This window comes from Pecten maximus, chromosome 8 (assembly GCF_902652985.1).
Source record: "Pecten maximus chromosome 8, xPecMax1.1, whole genome shotgun sequence".
Taxonomy (NCBI): domain Eukaryota; kingdom Metazoa; phylum Mollusca; class Bivalvia; order Pectinida; family Pectinidae; genus Pecten; species Pecten maximus.
The window spans coordinates 18,129,647-18,154,774 of record NC_047022.1 but is presented as its reverse complement, the minus strand read 5'-3'; the positions used below and the strand labels follow the sequence as shown (position 1 = coordinate 18,154,774).

General features: G+C 35.7%; 1 protein-coding gene across 1 annotated transcript in view; it reads left to right on the top strand.

Moving 5' to 3' along the window:
* Window positions 1-230: 230 nt before the first annotated feature.
* The window catches only part of LOC117332661, a 37,819-nt gene continuing 12,921 nt past the window's right edge, over window positions 231-25,128 (top strand). The window contains 3 exon segments of the mRNA XM_033891654.1: window positions 231-640; window positions 17,609-17,673; window positions 23,276-25,127. Coding sequence (XP_033747545.1) covers window positions 23,286-25,127 — 1,842 coding nt within the window. The 5' untranslated portion in view covers window positions 231-640; window positions 17,609-17,673; window positions 23,276-23,285.

The window sequence follows — 25,128 nt, the reverse complement described above, 5'->3', positions numbered from 1 at the left end:
CGTTACATACTGACAAGTAAAAAACAATAAAGTGAGAACTTTAAACTTTATTCAGATTCACACTGTAAAACCTTACTAGAACATATAATCACTTACCAGTTGCGTGATATTTCCTTATCAATTCTATAGACCACGAATTACATATAGAACACTAGATCGACGACTTAAGATTCCTGGTATATGTTGCCATATATGCCTATACGAACGACAAATACAACTGACGTTAGGCCTAAGAGAACTTCACGTCTTAACTGCGACACCGGACGTCACATAATGTAACTCACTGGCTCGTTTCAGTCGACTCCAGTCTTGATATCCCCGCACAAATAGGTCCCACATGTAAAGTCAGCTAATCCAAGTCGGTAGAAGTTCTTCCTTTAGACAGACAGATAACACGGTCCGCTCAGATTTACATTGTTAGGCTAATATCTGACTGAAATAAATAGGCCATTTGCGCAGAAAGAACGCTGTGACGAGAAAAATACTCGGTCACGTGATTGTGGTATGGATATATAAACCGCGAAAGAGGCCGAGTTGCTTCTTTGTTCGCTGAGCACATGGTCGATGGTTTGTGCTGTGAATGATCTTGTTAATATCACCTCAGTTTGGCGTTCCAAAGGCGTTAACTTTGCTGTCTAAGGTAAGGAAATATGTCTTTAGTAACGTCCTGTGAATTTGTCAAGTAATGTTTAGCAGACAGCATGTTTATTCCACGAGAAACTGGTAACACTGTGAACGGATGACCGAGTAGCGAGGCCCCTATCGCCATTACGCTGTTGTTGGCCGTGGCAGCTAGGCTATACATGTATACGCACTGACACAGTCGTCGTCTGCTTGCAGCGCGCGCTCTCTGTTCACCAGCCGCATGGGATAATCAGACAGCACATCAATACTCTTTATAGCTGCATGGTGTATACTCGCTGGTTGAAGAGCTAGCCGTGGACACTGATATGTATCGCATGCATTCGTAATGGCGGCTTTAGACTGGCCTAGACACTTCGTCCATTGAAGATCTGTGTGTTATTTATGACGTTGGTTACGCAGGACATTGGTATACTGCCAGTTATAACTTGTTTATATTTGAACAAAAGATTTTTTTTAAATACAACATGAAACATATCAAGACCTGCTTTACCAGGATTTATGAGTCAGGGCTCTCATTGGTCAACACATCATCCAATCAAAAAAAAATATGCAAAATTCCAGAAAGAGGCTGTTGTAATATCAGGCTCAATAACTAAAGAGAAAAAATGAGATTGTGGCTCATTTAATTATTGTGATATAAGTCAAATATTCACAGTATTAAAACAAATAATGATAAAAAAAAACAAAAAAAAACTGAAACGTAAGACAGAACATGCATGGATTTACTCCAACTGATACAAAGCTGTTTTGTCTAATTAGGTATTATGTTATGGCTTCACTGTTACATGAATTATAAATACTGATTAATGGTGATGATGCAATGGCAGTTTATCTAGGAAAATAAAGTTATTTTAGTTTTAAGTATTTGTGCAAAATATTAAATTTAAGAACATGAAGACGGCAGAGCTTGGTGGAGGGACCAGGAGGGGACAGTTATGCCTTTGGATTTAAGAGTGTTTTAAGTTTGTACAAATAATTTTTGTGGTATATTTATTTTAATTGTCCAAATTATACTTATTTGTGACAATATCGAGAACAAAACATTCTGAAGTTTATCTTGGAGTCTACCTAATTATAAAGGCCCTTGACAATTATTTTTTTTTTCTTTTTTTTTTTTAAATTTGGGCCTTTAAAGAATAACGAGTGTTTCCATCAACATGAAAAAAAATAGGGTAGGTAGAGGGGGGAAATATTTTACTAAAGTTATAAAAAATATGGACAAGGAATCCAGACTTGAAAATGGTTAAAAACAACATGAGGGTAGGCACAAAAAATTGTAAGAATTCAATATCATTCAGTTGATACGAGAAAATATAGATGAAAATGCAGTTATTCAACCATGAATGCAGATTGCACATATCATTGTGATTGTGTTATATTTGTTATATTCTATATGGTAAAATTTTTACATGTTATATTTGTATTTTTGTTGTGTCCCTGATTTATAAAGGCTATTCAAATATACAGTTTTTTTTTGCCAGTTTAGCTTAGAGGAATCTCGAGAAATTCTGGAAAAATTCACTCAAAGAACTTTGATGGATCTACTGAAGTTTTGGGTCTGTTATTGGGTCTATTAACAGAATTGTAAACCACAATTTTCATCCCCTTTTACTAGTAAATGTATACAATTTCTTATCTTCTCAAGGAAAATGTAATTCAAAATGTGCCAAAAAGAATTCCTATTCAGAAAAATTGATAAAAATGTGATAATACACTTTGCTTTCGATTTGAAACACAACACCAGACAAAGTGTCTGGGTATGACATTATGGAATTAATGACTTTGATATTCTTATGTATAGATCCCAAGTCATGTTTTGTTTCATTATGAAGACACTGCTTTGTTGTAAAGATTTTGTTATTAAGTTGTAATATTGCTGTCCCTCATAAGAATCTGTTAGAGAATATATATACTGCATTTCTAATGATAATGGTGTTAAAAACACTTTCATTGCTTCACTCTTCAGTTGGCTGATCCAATCTTACAGTTTATGGGGCAGATGGTAAAATATCACCGTAATCTAGACATTGATAAACGCCAACAACCAAACCGCTACCTGTTTTCTTGGAAACTTGATAGGTGCCCTAATATGAAAACTGGCTTACAAGTCTATTTATAGTTTTCTTACAGGATTTTTTTTTGCAGGAATTAAGGCCAAATATGGTCCCCATTCCCGAAAAGTCAGCCCAGGACTAGGTTGGTTATATTAGTAATCTGCTCTGAACATGACAGTATATATGAACTACACTAGAAAGAGAACAATATGGTGGCTGATAAGTCAGTCTTGTGTTGGCATGTTGAAGCTTTGGCATGTTGTTGCATTTGGTGCGTCCTCGCTCTGCACCAAAACGAGATTTAAGATTTGAAATATTGTCTTGTCGCATTTTTCATCTGCAATAAGACACCAACACACCACCTCTCCAGTATGCCAAATCACCAATATGCCATAGGGACATTTTACTTCCACCATCTTTACCTGTAATCATGATCAACCACCATAGAACAATGACCCCGTTTTTTTTGATATATTTCGTAACTTAAGATTTTGTCACATATTTTCCCCAAATTCAAAGTGATTGGCCCTATTCCCAGAGTGGTAAAAACATTAAACAAAGCCAGTTCAGGAAAAATAAAAAAGGAGTCCATTTCTGTTTTTTTTGCCAATCCTGCTTCCACATTGAAATTTGTTATGAATTATAATATTGATTGGTAATACCTGTGTTAAATCCAATTTGAGGTAGAATTATCAGTAACTTAACTTTGGGGCTTCTCTGTCATCACTTTTGCCTGAAATGCCAATGGCCACCTATTGATGGTGCAAGGGAACCACTAGAATATTGACATTTTATCATCAATCTGGGTAGAATGCCAGAGATATTATAAAAAATGCCTGTTTGTTTCTAATGCTGATATTTGAATCATAACATCACACTTAAAAATTCAACACAACAGATGTGTGCCATGATATTATCAATATTTGAAGTTTGATTGACATTTCTATGACAAAGCGGAAAAGTACATTGTATTTAAAATGAATAAGCTGTGACTAAAGTGACTATTTGACTAAGTCGTGACTTTTAAAAACTGATTATTCAGAGATATATTTAACTGTCTAGTGACTTTAATTCAGTCATATTATTCAGAGATAAATTTAACTGACCAGTGACTTTAATTCTGTTATAAATATTATTCAGAGATAAATTAAACCGACTAGTGACTTAAATTCTGTTGTATTATTCAGAGATAAATTAAACCAAATAGTGACTTTAATTCTGTCATATTATTCAGAGATATATTTAACAGACTAGTGACTTTAATTCAGTCATATTATTCAGTGATATATTTAACTGACCAGTGACTTTAATTCTGTTATAAATATTATTCAGAGATAAATTAAACCAAATAGTTACTTAAATTCTTTCATATTATTCAGAGATAAATTAAACCAAATAGTGACTTTAATTCTGTCATATTATTCAGAGATATATTTAACAGACTAGTGACTTTAATTCAGTCACAGTGTTTGAAAGTATATGTGAAAATTCCTTAGACAATTGGTCTACAGAAAATTTAAATCCCTTAGCCCAAGTCATTTTTCGATAGACCCATTTTGTAAACATATATTGTTTAAAGTAGCATAACTGCATCACGCAAAAGCTTGCATCATCAAGTTCATATTCGCTTAAATGTTTGAAGCCAATAACGCACTATTCTCAGTAAAAACACCTTGATTGTAAACTCTGATTTCATATGATTGTTTGTCAGAAAATATAGAAATTTCGTTTGCATGAATTGAAATGTATGTCAGGACTCAAACTTTTCATAGCCATTCGGGCCAACATTTGAAAATTTTACATAGACCGGCCAGGTTTTCTATAGCCTCGGGCCATCGGACCACCTTTACTTTCGAACACTGCAGTCATATTATTCAGAGATATATTTAACTGACCAGTGACTTTAATTCTGTTATATATATTATTCAGAGATAAATTAAACCAAATTGTGACTTAAATTCTGTTATATTATTCAGAGATATATTTAACTGACCTGAGTGACTTTAATTCTGTTATAAATATTATTCAGAGATAGATTAAACCAAAGAGTGACTTAAATTCTTTCATATTATTCAGAGATATATTTAACTGACCAGTGACTTTAATTCTGTTATATTATTCAGAGATAGATTAAACCAAATAGTGACTTTAATTCTGTCATATTATTCAGAGATAGATTTAACTGTCTAGCGACTTTAATTCAGTCATATTAATGAAGTGACAGTCACTGACTAACTTGGTTTGAAGTTTTGACTGTAACTTTAGAGTCAACTTATATTACCTGTGACATCCGAAACTAATTAAGAGTTGACTTATCTCAATATCTGTGACTTCAGATCAAATTTAGAGTTAACTTTAGGACTTCTGAAACTAATTCAGAGTTGACTTGTCTGACTTCTGAAACTTACTTAGAGTTGACTTATCTGTGACTTCTGAAACTTACTTAGAGTTGACTTATCTGTGACTTCTGAAACTGTTTAGAGTTGACTTATCTGTGACTTCTGAAACTGTTTAGAGTTGACTTATCTGTGACTTCTGAAACTGTTTAGAGGTGACTTATCTGTGACTTCTGAAAGTAATTTAGAGTTGACTTATCTGTGACTTCTGAAAGTAATTTAGAGTTGACTTACCTGTGACTTCTGAAACTAATTCAGAGTTGACTTACCTGTGACATATGAAACTGTTTAGAGGTGACTTATCTGTGACTTCTGAAACTAATTAAGAGTTGACTTATATTTAATCATCTGTGACTTCTGAAACTGTTTAGAGTTGACTTGCCTGTGACTTCTGAAACTATTTAGAGGTGACTTATCTGTGACTTCTGAAACTGTTTAGAGGTGACTTATCTGTGACTTCTGAAACTGTTTAGAGGTAACTTATCTGTGACTTCTGAAACTAATTAAGAGTTGACTTATATTTAATCATCTGTGACTTCTGAAACTGTTTAGAGTTGACTTGCCTGTGACTTCTGAAACTGTTTAGAGGTGACTTATCTGTGACCTCTGATCAAATTTAGAGTTGACTTTATAATGACTTACTGTTACAAGTGGTGACTTAGTTGAGATGTCACAGACTTCCTCCTTCAGTGAGACATCAGACTTTCTTCTTGAGTGACTTTTTTTGTAAAAGTTTATTCCCATGCAGGCAAATATGTTGTTATTATTGAACTCAACCCCTAGTCTGGACCAAGATTTTTCTTCAGTTTACAGAGATTCCAAGGAAAAAGTATTGATTCAGCCATGTTACTGCTCTCTTTCCTTTTGGCTTGTTTCGACACAGATGATTATAATCTTCAAATTGAAATTTTGCTGTTCAATGAAGTACATTGCTGATAATAGCTTCATTACAAATAAGAGGTTACTTAAAGTTAGATGACAGTTTTCATTTTTTTAATCAATCAACAAATGAGATTTTGTTTTCTGTTCAGTTATCTAGATCTACCAAAATGCTCTTATCTTAAATATTTTGAGTTAATGTTGGTGAGAGCTGTTTAAACTCATTGCAACACTCAGCATGATTTCTCTCGGTTGAAATGAAAGATAGGAAAAGTGTTCTATGCATGCATTTCAGTGTACCCTTTGCTTTCATTTATCAATTTCTTAGTCATATAGCATTTCTCTTAGAAACTGAAAGATCAAAACAAACCATTTACATAAAATTTTGTTGAAATTTACTGATTAAAAATATTTGGTTAGACATTGTACATAAAATATTGATGTAGGATTTCGAGAATGGAAGGTCTAGTTGTGACACTAGCTGATATATTGGGCAGATCACATTCACACTTTATCCAGTGCATACTGAAAGAATAGGATAACTTTTTCAGGCCTGGAGGTCAAAGTCAAGGTCACATACTGTAAATACAAAATCAGCTTTTCAGGTTGGTTGAAAAGGTCAAGGTCATTGTTACAAGACCCTGACTTCTGTGTGGCCAATTGCACTCAGACTTTATCCAGTGCTTCATCTAAGAAAGTGTTTGCTAAGGATAGCTTTTCAGGGTCAAAGGTAAAGGTCACTTGTGCTATGAATAGGAATTCAGTTTAATGTCTTTGCTTGTGTAGTGCTAATTGCCAGAATTGTAACACTGGTTAAGTTTATATGTAGAGGCACAACGTCAGTATGATAGAATTGTTTCTGTCTTTTGGTGTGTTAGGGTAATCAGTATAGTTAGGGTTGCCACGATATGGCAGAAGCATATTATGATATATTGTGATACAGAACAGCTGTGTTTCAATTTGTGTTGCAATATATTGACCTTGACATTAATAGTATTTATTTTGTAATTTTCCTATTATGATTACCTCCTTCACTTTATCCAAACAACAGGTGTCTGCATCTGGTTAGTATTTATAGTTCTGAAAAAAACAGCCTCTACTCCTACTATTACATATCAACAAGGTGTACACTTGAAATGTCAGAAGTGGAGGGTGAGCTTCGATTCACTTTGAATTTAAGTTTAATCCTACTAAAAAATCAAATGCACACAAACTTCAGTAACATACCTTGGTTTAGAATCTTTAAATATCAATGCATTTTATTCTTTTGTCCTGTGACAGTGATTTAAATATGAGAAAATGGACCAAAAGCGGTCGTGATAGCTGCAAATGCATCAACTGTGGAGCGGAAGTAGGCTATCTAATTTAGAGCTGTTTTGCAACAGGCAATCTGTTTGGACGACAGCCCTGTAAACAATACTATCTATAATTGTCGACCAATCAGACTGTCCATTTTAAAAAGCTCTAAGATAGGTAGCATACTTCCGTTCCACATAAGATGCTTGTCCAATCTTCAAGTGTCACACCTCCTTGTTAAAGTGGGAGTAGGGGCTAATATTTGTTTAACATCAGGATGCCTTTGGCACCTGCCCTTTTAGTCGTGGTGGGTAAATTTTGTTTGTCACACTTTTGTTTCCGGCTAACAACTTCTCTTTTCTGTAATACAAATGATATACATCCGCAGCCTAATATAGTTCCTATTTTGACAGCAATTATTGACATGATTTAACTAATGGTTCCCGTGTTTACTGCAATTATTTAAAATGAAATATGAATGTTTGGTGTTCTAGACTATTTTAGATTACAAATATAAACATTTTCCTCACCAGTATATGCAATTTTGTTGGCGTAGGATTACATAGATCTGTGTCAATCCTGCCTTGAAAAGGAAAGTAAAAAATTCAGTTTGATCGTTGTGGAAATTTACATGCATTCACAGAGAAACTATCCACATGTCTTAGACTCATATGTTAATCCTGAGATCATATGCAGGAACATTTCATATAAGCCTAAAACCAACCGTGTTTACGTAGTCAAATGTTTACAATTCTATAAATAGCTTTGCAACCAAACATTCCACGGGATAACTTCAACTGTCTGTCACATGACTTATCACGTGATCACCGCTAATCGGCCAAAATTGTGGTTATGTCTAATGTAACTAAACCAGCGACCGTTCACAGTTTCATATTTATTTGTCGCTAGAATATCAACAGGAATTGAAGGCAAGTTGTAACAAACTACATTGCCGTTTTTCATGAGGATTTTATTAGATAAGATTATTGTTATTGTTTGTTTAATGGAAAATAATCTAACGATTATGATCCGTGACTGATGTACTGGCGTCTTATTTGTTAAACTGTAGGCCTTTATGTTGTCGGACAGCGTGATTGACAGTGTGACTGCAGTTTTCTATCGGAGGTAAAATATTTGCATTTTCGATGTTACTAGGGGTCATAAAATAGATGTTTGCTAAGCCTAATTAACATCTTATAATATAAATAAAAAACTTAGGCTGTGTACATCTTGGATTTTATCTCTGTTTGTACATGTAACTATTAATGGACCGATTTGTCTTTCAGTTGATTTTTTTTCAAAGTTTACAAGCAGCTTTACTGATTCAGAAGTATATCAATAATCTTCCACAAGCATTAAAGAAATAGGGAAAGAACTATACTCAGCTATAGGAAAGTTGTCAGTAGATAAATATGTTATACATGTCTATATAGAATAGGAATAACCAGATTAAGACATTTCATCTGACACAAATGACTTGACTTGTATAAAGTTATAACAGCAGCAACAATGACAAAAAATGAATTGTCAAATGGAAAACAAACTCGCTCTCTCCATAAAGTTGGTACTTTAATCAGAGTTTAAAGATACCAATGATCAAAACACTTGCAGTTGGCACTTTTTTGGCAGTTGAAATAAATATTTAAACTTTTATATTTGACTACTATACTTTAAATGGCTTTACTACCCTAGCAGTAGCAGCATAACCACTAGGTATATAAATAGATTCAAAAAGTTTCTGATTGCTGTGAGGATGGATTGTCTGGTGAAGTGTGTACAATCTTATTGCATCAATGGCAAATAGTGACTCCTGGTAGGATTCAATATAGGTGTTGGGGTGGGGGGGGGGGGGGGGGGGGGGATGGATACAGGTGTATACATGAGGTCTCCCTGACGACCGCTACCCTACAGCCGAAACATGTAAACAACACTCTTAAATAAATCTGACCATTGAATGAATCTCCATGTTGGGCTCACCGTTTTTACACATACATTTCCTGGTTGGGTGGTTCTGTCATATTATGTTGCAAGGAAAAAATTTACCTTACCTCACTTTTAATCTTTTTGTTTTGAATGAGTTCTAAGATCAGATCGTTCTCGTTTTCGTCATATGTTGCTTTATATTCAAAGTCATACAAATGTATGTCAGGGCTTAATCTAGGATTACTACCCATTATGAAATTTAGGAGATATGAATTATTCTTTAACATTTTACAGCTATTCTTTGCTATAATTCTTACATATTTCATCAAAATTTGAGGTATTTCCCTTGTTTTGAAGAATTTTCCCTTGTTTTATGGGATTTTTTCTTGATGGGGAATTTGTTTTTATTCAAAGGGGAAAACACCAGTGGGGAATACTACCTTAATTTCAGTAGTAAAAGTTTTTGTTACAAAAGCGATACGATGTCTTCTCTCATTTTTCGAAATGGAAAACACATACAACTTGCTGGTTTGTTGTTTTATTGAAAAAATATCGCCAAAAGCTGGTTCACTTCTTCTGTATCACTGTACAATATGTTTTGATAGTGCATTGTGATATACGTGTATCAATATACTGGTTAACCACAACATCCCTAGTTATAATGCTAGAATATGTCTGTGCTAAATGAGTTTCTGTGTATGTTCTCAATGACAAGTATTGTGGATATGTCGCATAATTCATCATTGTTCTCATCCGTTACACTCTAGATATGTGAAAAATTTTGAGTACAGTGAAATAAGCTGTAAAAGGTCAGAATTTAGCTCTACCTGTCAAAGAGCAGAAAGAGCTTATGTCATGGACTGTCATCTAATTGTCGTCCTTTAGATTATATTGATGATGGTGAGCTGTTTATATTAATTACTACTCATCTGTGTGTCTGTCATCCTTCTGAATTTACAAATAATCAGTGTTATCACTATTCCTTGTGAAACAAAGGAGGATCTTTCTCAAATTTCAACTTTATTGAATTAGAGCCTGCATGGAAATACAGGTGTTAATCTACAGACATCGGGTGTCCATCCATCTGTCCTTCTGCAGGGATCAACACTAACAGTAGCCTGGCAGCGCTGCCTGAAATCTGGTCGGGCTGGCAGATTGTCCAGGCCAGCACCCTGTGGGCTGCCAACATTTTCAGCCAAATGTAGAATGTCCAGCTAAAAGTTTCTTCTTTTACTTCAATAATTTTATTTTCAAAACTTTTTTTGTATAAAACCTGTTGGTATAAGATAGATATTTTTATGCTCAGAATGAACATGAGACAGCAGGAAATTGCATCTAGAATTCATTTTTTCCCTCAGTGTTGGGGTTAGGAGCTGAAGGGACATGCCCCCGAATCCCCCAGGAGGGACTTCACATTTCCAGCCCGGGCTGCCTCATTTCAAAACGTGCAGGCAGCCCAGCGGTCTGTCAAGGCGTTTAAGTTAGTATGACAGTATGGAATGGGAAAATGTGAGGACAGTATGTTTTATAATCAGAGATATTTAAAGAAAGGAATAAATGGATTGATGTCGGATAAAAGAGATAGAATGGAAGACAGAATGTTAAGAACAGGGTGCAATTGTGAGATAATGCATGATGTAAAAGAAAGGCAGGAAGCTGGATGAAAGAAGAAGGGAGATTGGCATCATTAAGTATAATTAAAAGGTATGGGTTAGCCTGGGAAACTCTGGACAGAGTAGTGGACAATGGACCACCTATATAATAGCTGTCCATCTCAGGAAGATAAGCCCACCTATATCATGTAGTTGACCAATAGAAACATCAGTCAGATAATTTGCATTTCAAGTAAATCCTACCCTTTAAGTAAAAAATAAAAGGAGAGTCTGAGAGGGAGAGAGACGAGTAGCAGGAGGTACAGAGGCAAGAGTCAGAAGGGATAACATCAGGAGTAGATTGTCATGCTTGTCCTATATTGAGAGAGTAAAGCGAGAGTCAGAAGGGATAACATCAGGACTAGATTGTCATGCTTGTCCTATATTGAGAGAGTAAAGCGAGAGTCAGAAGGGATAACATCAGGAGTAGTTGTCATGCTTGTCCTATATTGAGAGAGTAAAGCGAGAGTCAGAAGGGATAACATCAGGAGTAGATTGTCATGCGTGTCCAATATTGAGAGAAGACCAATAAAAGCTGGAACTGGAAATATGACTTGAATAATAATTCCCTTGACCTGACAGACACAAACAACAACAACAGAGCGTCTGGTCACATTGGTGTCAATCCCTGTTCTGTCAAACTTTTTGGCACATCACATAATGTTACACTCGGTGATGTGACAGTGTGCGTAGTGGTTAAAAATTACCAAGGTCAAATTTGAAGTCACTAACTTTAAATAGATTTGGAAGTATACTGTAAAAAAAAAAACTACATCATATAAAGCCTTTACCAAAGGTCAAACTTCCTAAAATTCACCTGATGGTAAATTATGATACACATATGTGCAGTAGGGGTTCAAAAAGTTCACTTTAATTTCATGAAATAAAATGTATGTGTTGTAATTAATATTTGGTGCATAAGTAGTAAGTAAATATAAATGTGATTCTTGGGTTAAGCTCCAGGCCAGAGACGGTCACATTGTTGGGGCCTCTCTGACCTGAAAATTATTTGGTTAAAATTAACTAGGGCAGCTAATGTTTAGGAAGGACGGGCTATGGGCCATGGGCACATACAAATTCATAATGGCCCATAGAAATTTGAGAGTCTTGCACAGACAAAGAGCAAAATGGCCCATTAGAATTCTAAAACAGTGGTAAATGGCTTATACACATACTCTGCCCATCTGAATCCCAGCTCAGGTCAATTTACTTTTCTATTAATGTGAACTTGGTTGTGTGTGAAGAGAAGTGATAAAGAGATTTTGTTTTTAACTTGTAAGTGCTGTATCTCCCACTCTGAGGAAATACTTGACAAAGTATAGGGAAGTAATGTGTTTCACTATAGCTGGAATAGACCTGCAGGTTCAGGGACCTATCTAGGCCAATCTCCTGATCAGAGGCTGATATTTTGTCCTCAATTCTTCCCCATTTCAGTATTAATTTCCCATCCAGATTTTTTTCCCGAAGTAGGTTAACTTTCGGTTTCCGTCAAATGAACTAAAAGGTCGAGCATTTAGTGTACCAGATTTCATGATTTCAAGTGTCTATGTATGTTGGTACTATTTTATCATGAGGTCAAATGATTTAGGATTGCTATAAAGGAGAGATCTATTGACCGCTTTATGCTTGCTTTGTACATGCCCACCATTAATTACCAAAATGTCAAAAACACTGCAATATTTCTAAATTTTGAGTCTGAGGTCCATTTCCACTAAAAAAAAAACCCGCACCGTTCCCACATGGATGGCTATAGATACAATGGACTCACTGGGAGATCAAATGAGGAATACCACATTTAATAGAAAATGGTGGATGGTATGAGTGGTTTGTGGGAGGAAACTTGAGTACCTGGAGAAAACCGACATTGTCTGGCAATGGCCCTGTACCTTATTAGGTAGACAATACAAAGAAAATGAGATCCAACGTCCGGTGTAGATAGTTCTATACGTCCGGTAGTCTCCCTAGGATGGATTCCAAATGGAATACACGAGTCCGGTACATAAAAAGTGTATACACAATAAATAAAGATGACCAGACAACATCCGCAGGAAGATCTTCAACTGGTTTAATGGTTAACATGTTTCGGCATACTAGGTATGCCGTCCTAACCCTCTGAGGACGGCATACCTAGTATGCCAAAACATGTTGACCATTAAACCAGTTGAAGATCTTCCTGCGGATGTTGTCTGGTCATCTTTACTTATTGCTTATGAGGTAGAGTATATGAATGTGATATTTTTCCCTCCAGAGGAGATCCACAGTATTGTCTACATGTATATCCAAGAGGAGCAGACATGCTTGTGAGCCTTAGCCTAAGTTATAGTTTACTGTTAAGTGTAAAGTATACCAAGGGGCTACTTTTCCCTCCAGAGTAGATCCACAGTATTAACTATTTCCAAGAGGAACAGGCATGCTTGTGATGCTTAGCCTAAGGTGTGGTTTACTGTTAAGTGTAGAGTATACCAAGGGGCTACTTTTCCTTCGAGGGGAGATCCACAGTATTAACTATTTCCAAGAGGAACAGACATGCTTGTGATGCTTAGCCTAAGGTATAGTTTACTGTAGCTGGTGATGATAGAGTATATTTGGTAACTTTTCCCTCCAGAGGAGATCCACAGTACTAGTATTAACTATTTCCAAGAGGAACAGACATGCTTGTGATGCTTAGCCTAAGGTATAGTTTACTGTAGAGTATACCAAGGTGTTAATTTTCCCTCCAGAAAGCTAAAGTATTGACTATTTCCAAAGGGAACAGACATTTTTGTGAGACTTTGGGTGAGGCTAGATACTTCAACTTGTCCAAAAAAAAATAAAAAAAAAAAGATTAATTTGTGAGGAATTGGTGGTTACAGCAAGTATTTTGTCTGATTTATCAAATATTTATAAAACCAAAATAACTCAAGTGAAGAGATGAACATGTATGACTGCATAAACCTCTTAGTATTTTCTAGTCCACAGTAAGTTTGACATTTATGAATGGAAGTCGTATAGAGACAGAAAAGGGAAACAATGGATTTGTTGACCGTGTAGTGTAGTCTGTTAAAATGTTGTACAAAGAGGAAGAAAACAGTTAATATTGATTTCCTTGTCTAACGTGCTAGAAGGATTTTACTATCACTGGATTGATCAGGTTCTGCCCTATAGAGAGCCTCACTCAGCAAATGGATTGGTCTTTTAAAAGTCGGCCTGTTCTCAGAAAGCAATAAGGTCTGTGATTCCATGTGTGTTGTAACAGAGGAAACTAATGCGGTATCAAATGCCTGCTGTCTAAAAGTCTACATCATATTCTGACTAAGGAGCACATTTCCAAGCTGTACTTAACATGATGGTCATAACAATAGCCTCCCATGGCAGAATAAATACAGTGTTTTCTGCAGCTGTTGTAGGGTTGAATTTCAGTCCACTATGAAATTTAAGATTTTTTTCCCCTTTCCAGACAGTATCTATTTCTCTATTGCAGAATTCATTGCGTTAAATGTAACCATGCATTCATGGTATGAGAATTCTTTCAAGATGGTACAAAAGAAAACATAGAAGAAAAAAGGAAATAAAACTAGCAATGTACAGTCTCGAGGTCTAATTTATAATAGAAAAATGCCAAAATGTCAGTCATGTGACATGACACTAGTACACCAAATAACTCTTAGGCACTGCTAAAATAATAATGATAATATATAATGATAAAAATCTTATCCCGATCTTGAGATTTCTCTGTCTACATCACACTGAGAGATTCTGTCAGTCTCCCATACATGTTTCACTGTGTGATTTTAGTATTTTATTTTGAGACCCTGTCATGATCGGTGAAGTGATTGGCAGCTAGGTGTTTGCATGTTTGATTCCTTAGGATTAGTAGGTGTATTTGTTTGAACAATGTTTACCGGCTGTTGTTACGAGGCACTTAACGACTTAAGGCAGTACTGTACCTAGGATCAATGTGTAAAAGGAGAGGGACAGTGTGGTCTCTTGTCATGGGCTCAGCTGATGGAACAAGCTTCTTTGGCTCAGGAGGTAGACCCATGGTTTATCACACAAGAGACCTGGGTTCGATTCCTTTTAAGGCACTCCACAGGAATGTGCTTTTCCTGGTTCTTCCACAAATGTATAGTATATTGTATACTTCTATAGATATCTTCGCACCATGCAAGGTTTTATTAGTCCCCTATCAGTGAAACCAGGGGCACTATAGGTTTTCCCCAATGTCTTGTACATATGTACAAAACACGAAAGTTTGTCAACTCTCTACCAGAGCTAGAAGCTTCAATCCTGGAGGAATTTTCATCAAACTTCAAATGATAAAGGACCATAAAATCTCGAAATTAAGGTTTTTTGGGTCAAGTTCAAGGTCACAGTTACTATTTTTAGCAGGGACCAATAGGATACATGTATTGCTTTAAATGTAATATCTTGTATGCTTTTTAAAAAAAAATGTACCCTGTAAAAATTGTTAAAGTTTAGAATTATTACAGGGATGTTTACTTTCATTACTTTTTAAAGCGATAAATGTTGAACAATAAAAAATTGAAAACAAATAAGATGATTTGACACATACTGAAATAGGCTCTTCTCTTTTTTCCCGTCCAATATATATAGTTATGGCCCTTAGTTACATGTAATAGTGCATACTTTTTTTAAGGGCTGTTATTTTTGCATGATCTATTATTGCCAGACTTTGTATGTGTGTACACTTTTCACAATTGTTTTAAAGTAAACGTTTATAGTAAGTTACAAATGGTAGCTTGAAATAAATAACTTGTAATGTACTGGTTTTCACACCAAGCGAATGGCTGTTACCTCTAGATAAATTAATTAGGGGTGTCAGGGGTATAGAATTCGGGCCCTGGATACCCAAGTTTTAATACCTAAACAGTACCTATGTACCCGATCTATAATTCGACCATGTACAGTGCAACCCCTCTTTATTATAACAAGAGAAGTGATAAATCAACTTTTTCTAACTGTACTTTGTTGGTGATAAAAATCCTTTTTACTTGCTTTACTGGGACATTCCTTCGTTTGAATAAAGTGTATGTCGCTGAAATGAAACTTAATGGGAAATATGTATTTTTCACCAAGTAATAAATGTTATAATCTTCGAATAAATGCGACAGTTTTACTCTCAAGGGAAACCAAAGTACGTATACTTCAAGTATTAAATCATTGAAATTATCAATTCGACCGGAACTATTAATTAATACCGCAAAGATAGACGGTATTTGTGTACACATCGTCATTTTTCTATACATTTCAGTGTTACTTTCATAACTGATAGGCACAAAAAGCATTTATCAATAGAAATTTTACACTTTTCTGCTGTCCGAACGAAAGAATGGCCCTTAAATCAAATTATGTATGTGTAAAACTATACTTCATTTTAACAGTTCAAAAGATTTACATAATGATGTCTTAAATGCATGAGCCTATCACATCTGACGTGTCATTATTGACTGTGATCGGGAAAAGCTATCAAGTACGCTATAGAAGTGAACGAATATTCTGACTGAAATACTGTCATGAGAAGTCAAAATCATAACATGTAATTGTTGGCAAGTTGCATTTGATTATCTGCAAAGAGAATTTACAAATCTTGTCACTGGTGAGTGAAAATAAATAAGACTGGGACATTGTAATTTTACCCTTTTTGACCTTTGACACAAGAGGATCTCTTGGTGTTTCTATTTTGACGGGTATCTGGGTACACATTTTTCATCCCCAACTTTCACCAGAACGGGTGTTATTGATTAAGGTTTGTCAGTCTGTCTGTCAGGCTTTGTTTCAACTGCAATAAATGTCATCTAATTTTCTTCAGACCTGGTAACAAGGTTTAAAGACTTGTAAAAGTTCAAGGAGTAGTAGTGTGCAGCCAGCCGGGATTGAACCCGCGACCCTCGGCTTACTGGTCCGCCGCTCTACCGACTGAGCTAAAGGGAAATTCCCCCTAGCCGGAAGCTAGAAGGCGACCATTACAACTATGTACAGTATCTACAATTAAAACCCGGCCTGCTACACTACTCCCTCCTTCAAACGTGTTCGCCCCCGAACACACCAACCCAGGTTCTCTCTCCCATGGAAGCCTCTTGCTTTCACTTGGAGTGGTCTGCGGCACCAATGTAAAAGTTCAAGGAGTAGTAGTGTGCAGCCAGCCGGGATCGAACCCGCGACCCTCGGCTTACTGGTCCGCCGCTCTACCGACTGAGCTAAAGGGAAATTCCCCCTAGCCGGAAGCTAGAAGGCGACCATACAACTATGTACAGTATTTACAATTAAAACCCAACCTGCTACAGCCTCCACCAAGTTTTGCCACTTTTGTCTGACTTTATTTGACAGAGTTATGTCCCCATGATTAACTAAAAAGTCATTTTCTGCTGTTTCTGTGAAGTAAATGGAAATGTTTAGATATTCTACAAACTTGAAGTATAAATGCCGTAAGGGATAGGCCAAGTGCGATTGGCACTTTCAGTGAACATTATTTGACAGGGTTATGGCCCCTTGATTAATGAAAAATTGTCTGCTGTTTCCATGTGATAACTCCCACAAAAATTATCTGATTATCATCAAACTTAGTAACAGAGTGATCATCCCATGATTTATGAGAGACTAAATGTTTGCTGCTAAATAACTCTCCCAAACATTTTCTAAAAATCTCCAAACTATGAATCCCATGAATTTGCTTGGTGAACCTGGTTTCGCATCAACCTGACCTGTGTTCTGGTACTCATAACAGCCCTAAAAATAATAACTGAAATTTCATCATATTTTACAGATGAAGGCTGACTTGAATTGGTCCTGCTGCTGGTAACTGGGTAAAGGCTGAAGGCAGTCCAGATTGTAAGTAAAAAAAAATCTTATATCTATAGATTAATCTGAGGCTTGTTCAGCACATGCAACTTAAGTGACAGGGAGTTATCACTTTCGAAGAAACAAACACACCTTGAATTGGTATTCACAAGCCCATGCATACCTACAAACAGTATGTCAAATGTAATTATGTCTGAGAGATTGGCACTAAAAAGTGAAGGTGAGAGTTAAAAACAATTTTTTTGTAAGAAAGAATTAAGTTCTAAATCGTAGTCACACAGGTAAGAAGAATGCAATTTTGTAATATTCTAGTAGTAATTTTTTTACTGTTATAGAATTAACACACCAAACACCAACTAAGACAACCTTCTACATTTATCTTTAGCACTGAAGGTTGCCATTCTGAAAGAAGTGCCTACTTCTATACAGAATAGCCAATATCCTGTCACACAAGTGTTTCAGTAAGCCTCTGGCTTTCTCAATATAATATCACTTGAAATTCAAGCTTTGCAACAAAAAATAGGCTGTTAACTAAGTAAATGAAATTTCATACATGGTTCCATCAGATTTGAAAAGTCCATAAATTTCAGTCCTTGCCTTGAAATATTTTGAATCCATTGTTATGCCTTGAAATTTGGTAGAAATGTTTTTTGAAAAGTGCCATGTTTATGGTGAAGTTTTCGGTGTCAAAGGTTTTCTGTGAGGACAATTCCATTTTCTTAAAATATAATATTCCCCACAATGTGTTGCTATGAAATGGTGAGCTTTTGTCGCTTTTGTTGAATGTAATCGATATTTAGTGTTTACAATTGTATGACTCATTGTTAGTTAGGTAAGAAAGAAGACTTTCAGACTCTGTACTCTAGCGGTTGCATAACTTCTTAAATTTCATCGAAATTTCCTTACTGTCCCTGATAAAAGGACAAAAAGTTCTGATATATAGTCATTGAATTTGATGGCTTAAAGTGTATGAACCACAGGTATGGGACTATTTAAATAATGGCTAGACACCTCAATATGAATCTTTCATTAGTTTCAGCCCACTATCATCAGGTGGTCAGATCCCCCTCCATCAGCTGTTCGTTAACAATTTTACTTTTGACAGTGAAAGTTTGTTATCGCTATTTCTCGGAAAGTTCTTCATACACGTAGTATTTCACATATACTTCTTACATTACCCTTGGTCTTCAGTTGTGAATCTATACTGATTTTTGAGACATTTTTGAGATTAAAAAACAAAAGGGCAGACAGTCATGGAGCAATTTTTACTTTTTAGGTCACCTGAGACATAGTCTTAAGTGACCTATTCTAATCGCCTTTTGTCCGTCGTCCTGCGTCGTGCATCCGTAAACAATTTACATTTTGGACTTCTTCTCCAAAACACCTAAACCAAATTCAATGAAATTTGGCAGGAAGCTTCTATTGCTAAATGTCAACCAAAATTGTAAATTATGTGGTCCCCACGCCCCAGGGGCCTGAGGGGTGGGGCTAAAAAGGGTCAAATTGACTAAAACTTTAAAAATCTTCTTCTCTACTCTCAGATATTGTGGAATCAAGCACTCTTCATAGATGGAAGGGTCTTAAGGTGTTTTACCAAAACTGCAAAATTTCATGACCCAGGGGTCTCACGTTTGCCCCTGGGGAGGGGGTAAACTTAACTATAGCTTATATAGTGAAATCAAATTTTTGACTTTTCTTTGGTTTATTTCTATTGGAATTCATTCTAATTTGGTTAACATTATCAGCTTGTGATGGCAGTTTGATGGTATACACATGTTGGCCCTGACTGTCCCCTAGGGGCTGATGGGCGAGGCCAAATAGGGTCAATTAAATGAACTGAATATTTCAAATCTCAGGTGACCGTTAAGGCCCATGGGCCTCTTGTTTTGCATTTCAATATTGTTATTGCTGTTGTCAGAAAGTTCTTTCTCTTTCATATGTTGTGTCCTCTTGGTTGTCCCTTTTCGTACATGATCCAGGAAATGGCTATACAGGCTATACAATTAAAACACGAAAAATGTCAATCTGTCTGCTATCTGATAAAGCAGGCTATCTGACAAAATGTTTTCCAAAAGCCATGAAAACTGTTGGCCATACAATAACTGTCAAAATTAAGGTAATTAATTTCAGTTATAGACAAATGGTAAAAGCATACAAATCAAATTATCAAGCATATTATTATATACATCTAAATTTGTCTCACAGCACCTGTACCTAAACAAACCAACATATTTTACAATGGAAACTACATACTGTGTATACATTATTCCCAACAATCGGACAGCTCCCAGTCACTCTCGATTGAATAACCCAAGCTGATATCCTGCCGAAGGCATGTTCTTCAGTATAGCTAACAACATTATACTGTGCAGTACAATTTTGTCTCTTCCTTTAATAATACCATGTGGAAGACTTCATGTGTTAGCAGTTAGCATATTGTACCTCCTGTAGTGTGGAGTATTTAGTGTAGTAACTGGTGTTGTACCAGGCGCAGACATTGCTGTTTGCATCAGAAATATGAAAGGTACATTTACCTGTTCAAGGACACAGAAAGTAAATATATTTCACAATTAAGATCTAGAAGTACATTAAAAGGATTCTCAAGATAATGTGCCTGTACTTGGACTCAAAATTCATTACAAAGCAGATAACCCACAGTCAATATACTGGAGTAGGCTATTCATAAAACAGTTACTACCCTTAGTCTCTATTTAAGCATACTGAATATTGAGACTGATCCAAAAACAATATGGCAGACAGACAACAATTTTGAAAGTTGAAGATTGTTAACATTATTTCTCAAATACTTTTTCCGGAATCATTTTCATCTCTCATATATTTAGCTCACCGGTTACGAGTAACCGAGAGCTAATGCTGTCGCCCCGCGTCGGCGTCCCTCCCCAAAACTTTAAAGTTTTTGGGGTCAGTCTTTGGAAAGCTTCTTAGTCCAAAAGTATCCACCTCACACCCTTCTAATTTGGTTTATACATTTATTAGAGGTCTAGGAGTAATGTTATGGCAAAATCATGCAGAAAAAAATTGGGATTTTTTCACATTTTACCATTTTGTTAACTTAACTTTTTTAGCACCAAAATCCACTTTAAAGTTTTTGGGGTAATTCCAAAATTATGCTCTCACACCTTCTAATTTGGTTTATGCATTCATTAGATGTCCAGGAGTGATGTTATATCAAAATCATGCCAAAGAAATTGGCATTTTACCATTTAGTGGACTTATTTTTTTGGCACAAAAACCCTCTTTAAATATTTTGGGGGTAAGTTTTGGAAAGCTTATAAGTCCACACCCTTCTTATTTGGTTTATACATCCATTAGAGGTCTAGGAGCAATATTATGTGACATACAATTTCAAAATTACATGCTTGTACATGCATAAAAAATGAATGCATAGTGTGATTGCTGCCGCCGGTGAGCTTTCGCAATCATTGATTGCACTTGTAATTCCTGTTGGCCCCTAGTTGTGCATATTGATTTTTCCAACTGATTAGAAAAGAAATGGCTGTGGCTAATGAGTGGCCATCTTGGATTTAAATAGTAGAAGATTGTTATCTTAAGTAGTATTTCTTTAGAATTACATGTACTAGAAGGATTAATTTCTTAGACTTAGTGAGTTTCCTTTGGTCACTGGTTGTTCCCATTACATTTGTAGTCTGCTAAGGGAAACAAAAGAAATAGCCAACAGGTGCCCTCTGGGATCCTCCTTCAATTTAAATAGCTATAGCAAGAGGATAATTCACAGTCTATTTGCAAATTCAAATCAGATAAGTCATTTATTAAAGCTATGTATTTTACCAAAAAATGGAGTTCTTGTAACATGCATTGTTTCCCATCATTATTCCAAGAGGAGATTATAACTTTTTAGGATCAACAGATAGTGGGCTCTTCAAATCTCCATCTCCATAATACTTGGAAGAAGTGTAGACAGTTTGTCACTCTAACCTACATTTTGACCTATGACCTACATCAAAAACAAAGTTTGTCCTGGCTTTATATCCCGCACTACTTGTCACTTCATCTTCATGCTTGGGACAAGAGTTCACCTAGATGAAACAGTGTGTCATGTACCAAAACTAGGTCACTCTAACCTATATTTTGACCTTTGACCTACATCAAGACAAAGGTTATCCTAGCTTTATCTCCTGCCCTGCTAGTCACTGGATTATCATACTTGGGGCATGATATCCTAGGTGATGTGGCGTGTCCTGTAATGAAATGTCACTTTGACCTACATTTCGACCTTTGAACTACATGTATATTGATCAAAGATAAAAAAATTTTGGGTGTCATCTCCTGCACAGCTTGTCACTGGATCATCTTACTTTGTGTATAGGTGCTTCATATTTGTGCCATGGATTCACTTGCATTGAACTTCTGACATCGCCTACTAAAATTTGTGATATTACTTGATACTAAATTTATTGACATTTATACCTCCAAATTCAATGATTAAACTATTGAATATGATATGTCTATAAAACATTAAGTCTCCAGACACCACAATAGAAATTAAAGAGAAAAAGTTGATTTTTTTTAACCAAGACATATAAGATAAGTTTGCGAAACCTATGTCATACAGTATCGAAGTAAACAATATGTCATACATTATCAAAGTAAATAATATGTTATACAGTATCGAAGTAAATGCAGTTATCTTACAATTGGTCAGAACTTGTTTATTCCCAACTATATAGCCAAATTTTGAGACTGCAAAATCTAAGTCCAACGGAATCAAATTAAATGCAGTAAATACTATGTCATACAGTATCAAAGTAAATATTTACTGTCATACAGTATCAAAGTAAATATTTACTGTCATACAGTATCGAAGTAAATAATTTGTCATACAGTATCAAAGTAAATAATATGTCATACAGTATCAAAGTAAATACTGTCATACAGTATCGAAGTAAATACTTTATGTCATACAGTATTGAAGTAAATGCAGTTATATTACAATTGGTCAGAACATGTTTATTCCCAGCTATATAGTCAAATTTTGAGACTGCAAAATCTTAGTCCAATAGTACCAAATTAAATGCAGTAATTTTCATTTGTTCAGAACTGCCCCCTCGCCCTCCAATCATGTAGTCAAATTTAAACCATTTGAATTAGACATATATAGTTGATCTCTTTATCTCAGTTTTAAAATAAAGACTGACCAAGTGTTGTAGGCTTATAATGTGATATGGTATTTATATTAGCAGATATTCTGCATTTCTTAAAAACTCTAAACGAAATGTTCTGGCTTATAATTTGTTATCCCCGTGCCTGTTGATTGTTCAATTCTGTTGAAATTATAAGAAAAAAAAGAAGAAAAAACTTCAAATTGTAAAGTAATGTCAACTTCAACGGTAACCTTTTTTCAATGATATTCTTGTTATGTAGGTTAAGTCATATTTCATTACATCGTCAAAAATAAGAACAGAGTAGCATATTGATCAATTTAATCACCAAGTGTTTATATTATGGAAACAATATTAAGAGAGACAAATAAATCTTTCACTGCAATGATTTGTGTAGCCTGGACAAAAAAATAGGTAAATTTGCTATATAAAGTAAAAATTACTTGAAAAATAGCAACTTTTCTCACACTTAGTACATTTTGTTTTTTCAGGGGCTGAAAAATGGATGTGTCTGACCCTGTTCTTCTTTCTGATCCATCCATAAGTGAAGATGTGAATATGGATTCAAAGCAGGATGAAGTTGACGGATCACCTATATCGGACGTAACAGATGGAGTTTCGCAAAGTACTACTGAAGGAGCAGACCGCTCACAACCAGCAAAAGAGTTAAATGTTGTACATTCCCTGACTATTTCTGCTGCTTCATTACAAAAGGATCAAAGTCAAGAGGAAAATCGTAATGTCTCTAGTACAACCAAACCAAACGAAAGAATTTTGATATCTGAACCAAGAAGCATATCAGAGTGTGATGATGGAGAAACAAATCTTGTTATTGACTTTGGAGAAGTGAATCAGTTGGCAGATGACGATGAAGATAATGTAGAGAAGACAGAAATTGATGAAAAAATGTCAGCTAAAAGTGGGGCTTTAATGTATGATAATAACGATACAAACAAAATATCGGAAGAAAAAATGGATACAAATGACAAAGAACAAAATAAAGATGAGGATCCGGAGTCCAAGTCTGCACCAGTCATTGAAGTTGTGAGTAAAGATATCGGATTGGATTATTTTGAAAGACTTGAAAATAGTTTGCGTGAGTTGGAGAAGCAAATGTCAAGTTCTGGCGATTCAGAAAATCCTGAACAATTGTTAGACTCGGGTAGTACTGTAAGTGGAAGTACTCTATTACAAAATGGTTCGGAGAAAGCCCAAGATATCTCTACTGTGGAAATGGATAACAAGTCAGAAGATTCGAAGGGATATATTGACGCAAAAAAAAAGGAAAAAGACCCAGTTGTAGCACCCTCTGATGTTTTATCTGGTAATAATGTTGATTCAGAAACGCAAAAGGATAGTGTTGATAAAATGGAAAAACCAACAAAAAACAAGCATGAAGTCAAATTGTCTGCAGAAAATGCAAATGCTATGTGGTCAAAGATTGGAATGATGCGTTGCACAAGCTGCTCCTTTACAACTGACCAGGAAGCTATGTTGAACTCTCATACAGTGATATGCAGTAAACGAAAAGTTGTGAAAGGAGAAATTAATTTCAAATACAAAGCAGACCGCTATGGATGTGAAGCATGCCTTTATACAACAAAGAGTGTACGGAACTTCGAGGAACATGTAGCTTTTCATTTGCTTGCCCAGCCTTATATCTGTTTGAAATGTGTTGCTACATTTGAGAGTAAATCTGCAATTGAAAATCACGTTAGTACCATACATTGCGATGAGATGGTGAAATGTGGTTTACGAGGATCCAAAAAAATCAGTCACATAATAGGAATGTTGCACAAAGATTCTAAGTTCTCATTCACAGGAAGAATGTTGGATAAAAAGGTTTGGAACATGTCTATGGCATCTACAACAAAGGATCAAAATACACATGGAAAGGTTCAAAACACGTCTCTTCTGAAGAAAATTGAACGACCAGCGATTATTCAGCAAAAGAACTTTATGAAAACCAGTCCTTCAAAGAAAGATTCTTTTCCGTTAGAACCATTAGAGAAGACGGAGAAAACTGCATCTGAGATAGTTACTACTACTGCTAAACCAGTTCCAATTCAGAGTAGTAGTACTGCTAAACCAGTTCCAATTCAGAGTAGTAGTACTGCTAAACCAGTTCCAATTCAGAGTAGTCCTCCAATAGTGCCCAAGGCCTGCATCACCACTTCCTCCGCACAACTTCCAGGTGTCCAGACTTCTACAGGAGGGCTAAATGTCTCCTCATTCATCCTTGTTCCAGTGACGATGGCACCGAAGCCCCCTCCACCGGTTGTTCAGCCAAATAAACCGCCTGGATTGGTATCGATTTTAGGGTGCCTACAACCCTTCTTTAAAT